Genomic DNA, 10334 nt, shown 5'->3' with positions numbered 1-10334 from the left:
ATATCAATACCAAATTTCAAACTCTACTACAAAGCCATTGTAATCAAAACAACTTGGTAGTGACACAAGAACAGACCTCAGGACCAATGGAATAGAACGGAAAACCCAGAAATGAACCCACAGATCTGTAGCCACCTAATCTTCGATAAGGGAGCTAAGAAATAGAATGAAAGAAAGAGCTTCTTCTGTAAATGGTGCTGACAAAATTGGTTAATCACTTGTAGAAAACTAAAGCTAGGTCCATATATATCACCCTGAAGGGGAAACAAAGGAGGAGGCTACAATGCTTGATAAGAAATGTACTCATGGGGAGGCGCCGCCGCTCCGAGCGGACAGTTCCGGACGCCGCACGGTCCCCCCCACACCCCCGCCGGCCGCGTCCCGCCCCCTCCCCGGATTCCCCCCTCCCGCCGGAGCCCGGCGCCCGCCGCGCCCCTCATGGCCTCCGCCCCGGAGGACCCCCTTGGAGCGTTATTTTAAAGGTCACAAAGCTGCGGTCACCTCTGTGAGCTTCAGCCCCAACGGCAAACAACTCGCTACTGCATCCTGGGACACCTTTCTCATGCTATGGAATTTGAAACCACAAGCTAGAGCTTACAGATATGTAGGTCACAAGGACGTTGTAACCAGCGTGCAGTTTTCTCCACAAGGGAACTTACTAGCATCTGGCTCAAGAGACAGAACTGTTAGACTCTGGATTCCTGATAAGAAAGGGAAATCTTCAGAATTTAAAGCACATACAGCTCCAGTTCGAAGTGTGGACTTTTCATCCGATGGTCAATATCTTGTTACAGCTTCTGAAGACAAGTCTATCAAAGTATGGAATATGCATCGCCAACGCTTCTTATATTCCTTATACCGACACACACACTGGGTACGCTGTGCCAAATTTTCCCCTGATGGAAGACTCATAGTATCATGTAGTGAGGACAAAACGGTTAAAATTTGGGATACCACAAATAAGCAGTGTGTTAATAACTTCTCTGATTCTGTAGGATTTGCAAATTTTGTGGACTTCAACCCTAATGGGACATGTATAGCTTCAGCAGGTTCTGATCACACCGTGAAAATCTGGGATATCCGAGTAAACAAATTACTCCAGCATTATCAAGTTCACAACTGTGGAGTTAACTGTGTGTCATTCCACCCTTCGGGTAACCACCTCATCACTGCTTCTTCTGATGGCACCCTTAAGATTCTGGATCTCTTGGAAGGAAGACTCATATATATGCTTCAAGGACACACGGGACCTGTCTTTACTGTTTCCTTTTCCAAAGGTGGAGAGATGTTTGCATCAGGTGGTGCAGATGCACAGGTCTTACTGTGGAAGACTAACTTTGATGAGTTGCATAGTAAAAATCTTAATAAAAGAAATCTCAAAAGATTGCATTTTGATTCACAACCACACCTTCTCGACATCTACCCAAGAACACCACATCCCCATGAGGGAAAAGTTGAGACTGTTGAAATTAATCCAAAGCTTGATGTAATCGATTTGCAAAGTTCTTCTCCCCCTGTTGTGGACATCCTTTCTTTTGATTCTACTACAACAACAGACACCATTGATAGAACTCAGCCAGACAAGAATGGTGAGGACATCAGTGCGTATTTCATGAACCCATCCTTGGTACAACCAGGGTGTTCACCAGCTGTGAGAAAGAAGACAGAAGATGTGAGTGACCTGCTGTCTGACAGTCAAAGAAGCGTACCACTTGCTGTGACTGATGCACTAGAGCATATCATGGAGCAGCTCAACGTCTTGACACAGACTGTTTCAATTTTGGAGCAGCGACTGACTTTGACAGAGGATAAGCTGAAAGACTGCCTTGAAAATCAGCAAAAGATTTTCGGTGCCATCCACCAGAAAAGTTGACTAGGAAAGTGAACTGAGGCATGAGAAATGAGCGCGTGTATGTACTCAGGAAGGTAGCCCAGAGGCTCCACCCCTTACCCCACTCGCCACTCCCCATGACATTTCTTCAAAGGGTGAGCAACAGAACAAAAGACAGAAAAAAGCCTATTTAAGAATCAATTTAAACACACAAATCAATGTCAAGGACTAATTTACATCACTCCCAGGTATGATTGCAGTAATAAAGTGGAGAAGCATTCAAGCAATTCCCCCTCCCCCCATATTATTTTATATAAATGTCATTTTTCATTCATACCCTAAATCTTGCCAGGAAAGTAACCAAATCTTTGGATTTTACTGCTAAATTATTTGAGAATGATCATGTTCAGGAAATCCCTTAAAGTAATTAAGTTATTTCTATAACAACACACTTGAACAGTGCAATGATTCATTTCTAAACTAGCATTTGAAAGTAGAGAATGAGCTATTGATCTGGCTCATGTTTCTTTTAAACAACAACAAAAAAAAGCATCCTCATATTAAGGCCTTAAAGAGATAATGGATAAAAATACCAAGACTATGGAACTTCCACAGTAAGAATACACCCAATTAGCAACGGGACATATGTAAGGTGAGGCAGAGGGTTTTTATTTTATTTCTGCTGTGCATTCTTTATCTTTTGACTGACCCAAAGGGAAATGGAGAGTTAAAAGCATCTGAAGCATCTATCACAAATGAGTGGGCAGAATGATCTGAGTAGTAATGCACCTGCAATCACAGTTCGCAGAGATTTTGTTAGTGTGATTTCAGCATGCTAAAAAGCCAAAATGATGTAACAGATCTATTTTAAAATTTGCACACATGTATATATACACATGCCTCAGAAATACCTTTGCTTAGGGTGATTTTTGACAGCCGAAAAATAAGTTCTATATTTATTCTGAAAAGCATCATTTACATCATTGTCTTCCTGGGTTTGTTATTGTTGTTAATGAATTGTGACTTGAAACAAAATGAAAATGAGCCAGACTTTCTAAAAGATTGTGGTTACGGATTAAGAATTTTATCTTAGACAAAATGGAGAATAAAGTTTAAAAGAAAAAAAAAGCAGGCAAATTAATTGCAGCTTGCTTTTCCAGTAGCCTGAATCAAGAACAAAGGTGGGAGATGGAAGACCACATTTATAGTCTCTACTTATAAAGTGAGGAAAATACTATCTATGGTTTAAAAAACTAAAATAGGAGAAAAGGTAAAGTCCTGTTTATGTGAAAATCTATATTGAAACATTTTTTTCAAAGCAATTTTAATTGTACCCATGACTTTTATCTTTTTATCGTCTCCTTGTGTGTTTTAAGTGCCTTTTATATTGTGTTTTCTAGACATTTTCAAGAGCTTACAAAGACTAACTGGTATTATATTTTTATAACTCCATTGAAAAATCTAAATAAGAAATGAAATGTCATGCAATTTTTGTTTACAATTTTTTATGCTTCATACAATAAAGACACTTTTCCTTTTTAAAAAAAAAAAAAAAAAGAAATGTACTCATTATCTTGCCATTGTAATTGAAACCACTCTGTACAGTATATTCACAATAAAATAAATAAAAATTTAAAAAAGGAATCCACCCCAAATGAATGAAAGACTTCAGAGTCAAAGCAGACACCCTGAAAACATTGCAGGACAAACTAGGAAATAACTTATGCGTCCTTGGCACAGGCCGAAATTTTCTTAATAGAGACCCAGAAACACAACAGATCAAAGAAAGGTTGGACAAATGGAATTGCATGAAATTGCAGAGCTTCTGCATGGCAAAGCACATAGTTAGCTAGATCAATAGAAATCCTACAGATTGGGAGAAGATCTTCACTAGCCATACAACGGACAAGGGTCTCATATCTAAAATATACCTGGTACTCAAAAAATTAAATCCCCCAACAACAAATCCTCAAAGAAGCAACTGCCCAATAAATAAGTGGCTAAAGACTAAAGAGAAACTTCTCTGAAGAGGAAAGAAAGATAGCCAATAGATTCATGAAGAAATGCTCAACCTTCTTAGCTATAAAAGAAATTCAAATCTAAACTACACTGAGATACCACCTTACCCCAGTTAGAATGACTATAATGCAGAACTGTAATAACAAGACAAGCTGTACAGGACGTCGGTGGGATTGTAATCTTGTTCAACCGTGCTGGAAAGTAGCATGGAGGTTCCTCAAAAGACTCCATATAGAGCTCCCCTATGACACAGCTATCCCACTTATGGGCATTTACCCAAATGATCAAAAACAAACCCATACTATAGCTATCAGCACCACTATGTTTATTGCAGTATTATTTACCATACCTAAGACATGGAACCAACCCAGATGCCCCTCAGTAGATGAATGGATCGATAAAATGTGGCAACAACACTTGATAAGAAATGTACTTGTTATATTGTCCATGTAATTGTAACTCCTCTGTACGGTATTCTTACAATAAAAAAAAATTGTTATATATACACAATGGAATTCTATGCCTCCATCAGAAAAAATGATATTGCCCCATTTGTTAGGAAATGGAAAGAGTTGGAAAAAATTGTATTAAGTAAAGTAATCCAGGCCAAAAGAAACTAGCTTCCATGTTTTCCCTTATTTGCAATAACTAGTATATGTCGGAGTTAAACACAAAATGTCAGACAAATTGATTTTAGGTGAAATGAACACCAAGATAATGACTCAAATGGTTTTTCTTTCTTGCTGTTGTTTCTACCATATTTACAAGATGATTCTTTTGTTGCTTTTTATGTCCCTCCCCCATGAAATAACCTCTATTTTCATTGTATTTGATGTTGATATAATTTGGGGAAGGGAAGGAAAAAACATATTGGGATTCATGTGAACCCATAGCAACAATGACATGACACAAGACTTTATGTTGAAAATTGAACTTTACAACTTTGGCACAGGGGGACGGGGGGCAGAAAGGGAGATGGGAAGGGATGGGACGGAGAAACAAGGGAGGAGGCAACAATGCTTAATAAGAAATGTACTCATTACTTTGTTCATGCAATTGTAAACCCTCGGTCCGTATTCTCACATTGAAAAATCATGAAATAATAAAGTAAAAATCTATGCCAATTTTTTTTTGCATGTCGTGGGGCTTGAACATTGGCCTTGGGCACTGTCCTTGTGCTCTTCAGCTCAAGAATAACACTGTACCACTTGAGACACAGTGCCGTTTCTAGTTTGCAAGAGATATATTGGCGCTAAGAGTCTCATAGTCTTTTCTGCCCAGGCTGGCTTTGAACCACTATCCTCAGATCTCAGACTTTTGGGTAGCTAGGATTTCAGCATGAGCCACCAAAGCCCAGATTCAAGACAAGTTTAAAAAAGCAAGCTTATTGAACCTTCTGGCTTTTTCTAATAAACAATGTTATTTTTCAGCATTAATTTATAACTGTGAGTAATTTTTAGGTGTAACTTGAAATTTTTTAATAGAATCAAATATAACTGTTACTATTATTCAGTATCTCACAAAACCACTGTAATTGACTTTTCCCAAAGGCAATTATTACATACTATATTACTCATCATTATTATTACACTCTATATTACATGTAGTGTGAAGTGAAAATAGTTTGGACGATTGCATATAAATTAGTAGATGCTACTTTAGCATTATAAATTCAGAACTGTGATTTTAAATGAAGGAAAGAGGATTTCGAAGTTAAAATGAAATATAAATATGTAATGTGCCCAAACTGAATCAAAAATTCTGAGTTCATAAAGACAAAATATTTTCTTTACACTAATTTCTTTGAAGTAATAACATTGGAAATAGTGAAACAAGAGGAGGAAGAATTAAAATCATGTCAAGCAGTCTTAAGCCAGAGAATCACACCAAGTGTGCCATCACAGGACAGAGAGATAGGCCAGAGAGGGGAAACCCAGGCAAGGAGACAGATCTGAGCGTTTGCCAGCAGCCGCTGCGGCGCCCACAGCGTTGGCTGAGGCAGCAGTGGCGGTGGTGACCACAGGGAACCGTACCTGAGCCACAGAGAGTCCTGGACGAAGGAGCCAGACACAGCGGGCAAGCAGATTCTACTCAACACCAGCAAGAACTGACAAGGAGCAGACATCTTCATCCTGCAGTTCGCAGACCAGAGACGAACCAGGAATCAAGACTCAGCATGAGTAGAAGCCCGTCATCCTCACTCCTTCTCAGGGAGCAGAGGAGGGAAGGCCACTCCTCCCCCCACCAGTACCGGAGATATCCATCTTGGATACCGACAAAGCTCTGCAGAGCTGCTAGCTCCAACTCATGCCTTGGAATAAAACGAGTCATTTAGCAGGTCACAAGAACTTAACGGCGGCATGACCTGCCAGACTCAGCTCCACCCAGGGAAAAGTCACCCCGCTGGGGCGCGAGCCCTAGGAGTGGCTTTCTTCACTGGATAATCAGAGCCAGAGGTTGCCCCTCTCTCTAGCATCCTGTACAATCAATTGAAATTCAGTAAACAGAAACCCTGAGAATGGCTCCAGGCTGGGCTCTGTGAGTTTTTCACAAAACAGCCTCAGGGAAAAGCTACTGTTTGTTGAAAGGCCTCAAGTCTACCCAGAACCTAGCCTCATCACTGCATCCCCCTCTTTTGTGATTCTCAAAGCAGATTAAACTAACCGGGGAGGAGTATCTCAAAATCCTGGGTAAAGCAGAGCATTTTTCTGCCTGTTCGAACAAACTTGTTTCTTAAGAAACCAACCAAGCCACAGGACCACAAGCAGACCAGAGACTCCAACAAGAGGCTGGTTACAGACACAAGGGAGATACAGGATTTTTCCCTCCCCAAAAAAGTCAAAATTCTTCTTCTTCTTCTTCTTCTTCTTCTTCTTCTTCTTCTTCTTCTTCTTCTTCTTCTTCTTCTTCTTCTTCTTCTTCTTCTTCTTCTTCTTCTTCTTCTTCTTCTTCTTCTTCTTCTTCTTCTTCTTCTTCTTCTTCTTCTTCTTCTTCTTCTTCTTCTTCTTTCTTCTTCTTCTTCTTCCTCTTCTTCCTCCTCCTCCTCCTCCTCCTCCTCCTCCTCCTCCTCCTCCTCCTCCTCCTCCTCCTCCTCCTCCTCTTCCTCCTCCTCCTCCTCCTTCTTCTTCTTCTTCTTCTTCTTCTTCTTCTTCTTCTTCGGTACCTTATATAACAAAATTTTTTTCTTTTCTAAAACTTTTTTTAATCTTTAATTTTTGCCTTTTTTGAACAAAAATTGTTTTCCAATAACCTTTTTTTCCTCATAATTTTTATTTTAGGGATACGTGAATGTGCATTTTCTATGTTTTTTTGTCTTCTTTCTCTTTTTTTTCTTTTGTAATTATCTTTTTGTTTTTTGTTTAGCTCTACTGAACTTCTGATCTTTTTTTCTTCCTTTCTTATCCTTTTCACCTTTTCCTCTCTTTTGTTCTTCTTTATGTGACTTAACTCTTGTCCTTCACATTCTCACATAAACCCGTAGTTAACTAGTAGACCCTATCCCCCATTGTGTACACACTTAATCCACAAATTTATTACTCAATTCAAAACCTCTGAGACTTAAATTCCTTAATAGCAGTACTACCTCCTTATACCTATATAATATTTTAAGCATTTTTATTTTTAAGTTTTTCACATCTCCTCTTTATACCTATATAATATTTTAAGCATTTTTATTTTTAAGTTTTTCACATCTCCTCTATGTCCCTCCCCTTCTCTCAATATATTTATATTCTTCTCTAAATAGATTGTTTTCGAAACTCCATAATATTATTAATTTTTACTTTTCTATTTTTTTCTGGTCTATTTTATGTTCCCTTTCCCTTTCTTCTTTTTTCTCTCTCTCTACTTTCATCCTACCCAACCTATTTCCTGCATTGAGATTAGGACTTAGTTAACTCTCCCTGTGCCTCCCCACACCAATCTATTCCTATTTTTTACCCACATCTCTCACTAACTCTAATGATTTCTGGTTTTCCAATTTCTTCTCTGCAGTTCGAAGCCCATTAACATATAGTGGTTTGATGTTGAATAGTTGTATCTGTTGAACTACAGATACATCTGTCTGTAGACTATTGACTGTACAAATTCAGACTTTGTTTGATGGTTGCCTTAAGATAGTGTTAGAGCAAAACTTGGTGTTATTTTCATCTCAAATGGGCAGAGTAAGCCGGAAAAACACAAGAAAAATGGCAAATCCGGATATCTCAATTCCCAATCTTGATAATCAGGGGACAGAACAGATAATGAATAATCCAGAAGAGAGTTCCCAAATAGCTCTACAAACACTGCTGTCAAACATGATAAATGAAAAGATTGAAAACATAAAAAGGACTCTGTATGAGCGTGATAGGGAGAGAGAGGAGGCAATCCAAAATTTATATAGGAATATCATAAGCGTGAGGAAGCTACTCAAAAACTGATACAGGATTTGCGTGAGCAGCTTGAGAATACTCAAAGACAAAGGCAGGAATTGCATGAGCAGGCTGAGAACACTCAAAGAGAACTGCAGGAATCCCACGAACGGGAGGAAGCTAATGAAAGAGTAATACAGGAATTGAGAGAGCAAGAAGAGAATACACAAAGATCACTAAAGGCATTCATGGAATCCATTAACAAAGAGCTGAAGGAAGTCAGGGAGACCACAAAGGGAATGCTGAATGGATCCCAACAGAAGGAATGGGAGTCCAAAGAAAACATAACCAATCAACTAAGTGATTTGAGAATAAACACTGAACACCAAATTAAGGAAGTAAAAAATTCATACAAGATCTAAAACAGAGCTTCAACAAAGAACTTGAAGCCATCAAAGCTGACCAATTAGAAGGAAAAGAGATAAAAAAACAAAGTAGAAAGTCTTGACAGCAGGTTAGACCATGCAGAAGATCGAATCTCAGGGATTGAAGACAGCATAGATATTATAGAGAAAGAACATACAACTATCCAAGACAAGTCCAAGAAATATGATAGATCTATCCAACACTTGGAAGACACCATCAGAAGACCTAATCTGAGGATAATGGGTATAGAGGAATGCATAGAGAGAGAAGTTAATGGTCTAGGAAATATGAATAACAGGATTCTAGCAGAGAAATTTCCAAACATGCAAAAAGTTAGGCCTATTTCGATACAAGAAGCTTTTAGAAGTCCAAGTAGGCCAGACCGGAACAGGACATCTCACTAAAACAAAATAATCTGCAAAGGATCCATTCAGACCAAGGAAAAGATCCTTAAAGCTGTCAAGTAGAAAAGAGCAATCACCTATTAAGGAAAAACAATTAGTATCAGATTTCTCAGCAGAGATAATCAAAGCAAGAAGAGTCTGGAATGATGTATGGCATGCCCTAAAAACAAACAACTATCAACCAAGAATGCTGTACCCAGCTAAACTCTCCTTCATAACTGAAGGCCAAATAAAAACCTTCCATAGCAAAGAAAAATTGAAGCAATACATCTCCACCAAAACAGCCCTACAAAAGATTCTTAAAGATGTCCTACACATAGAAAAACAACAAGACCACAATAAAGGCCATGAAACTGCACCGAAACTGAGAATCCAAGAACCATAGGAAGAACCCAGATTTTGTAGCCCTCAAGTAGGTGGATAACATGGCAGGAACTCCGAAATACCTCTCAGTCCTATCTCTTAACGTTAACTGACTGAACTCTCCAATTAAGCGACATAGACTGTCTACTGTCTAGTTGGATTAAAAAACAAGACCCTTCTCTCTCCTGCCTTCAGGAGTCACATCTTGCCCGTAAAAACAAACACATTTTCAACGTTAAAGGCTGGAACAAAATCTACCAAGCAAATGGCCCCCATAAACAGGCGGGAGTTGCAATCCTAATATCAGATAAAATAGATTTCAAATTAAAATTTGTGAGAAGAGATAAAGAAGGTCACTACATACTAATTAAGGGATCACTCCTTCAGGAGGATATTACAATTCTAAATATCTATTCGCCAAACAATGGAGCACGCAAATTTATCAAAGAAACACTACTTTCCCTCAAATCCCATATAGATCCAAAGACATTAATTGTTGGGGATTTTAACACACCACTCTCCCCACTAGATAGATCAACTCGGCAAAAACTCAACAGAGAAACCGCAGATCTAAACAGCTGCATAGATCAACTAGACTTAACAGACATCTACCGAACACTTCACCCAGCAGCATCAGAATACATGTTTTTCTCAGCAGCACATGGAACATTTTCTAAAATAGACCACATTTTAGGCCACAAAGAAAACTTGTCTAAGTTCAGAAACATTGAAGTTATACCTTGAATTCTCTCTGACCACAAGGGAATAAAATTAGAACTCAACACCAAAAGCCACCAAAGAAAGTCCAGTATCACATGGAGGCTGAACAACACACTATTGAATAATGAGTGGGTCATGGAAGAGATGAGAAAGGAAATTCAAAGGTTCATGCTATTCAACAAAAATGAACACACAAATTACCTGCTCCTGTGGGACACA

The 10334-nt window shown here is 38.8% G+C and overlaps 1 protein-coding gene across 1 annotated transcript; it reads left to right on the top strand.

Annotated features, from left to right (window-relative positions):
- Positions 1-438: 438 nt before the first annotated feature.
- On the top strand, positions 439-1879 carry LOC122099731 (POC1 centriolar protein homolog B-like). Its single transcript, XM_042670265.1, is given in 2 exon segments — positions 439-461; positions 463-1879. Coding segments are annotated over 2 exon segments (1434 nt in total). The 3' UTR covers positions 1874-1879.
- The last annotated feature ends 8455 nt before the right edge of the window (positions 1880-10334 follow it).

This window comes from Dipodomys spectabilis, unplaced genomic scaffold, assembly GCF_019054845.1.
Source record: "Dipodomys spectabilis isolate Male_0828 unplaced genomic scaffold, ASM1905484v1 ptg000531l, whole genome shotgun sequence".
Classification (NCBI taxonomy): Eukaryota; Metazoa; Chordata; class Mammalia; order Rodentia; family Heteromyidae; genus Dipodomys; species Dipodomys spectabilis.
This window is presented reverse-complemented; position numbering and strand designations above follow the sequence as displayed.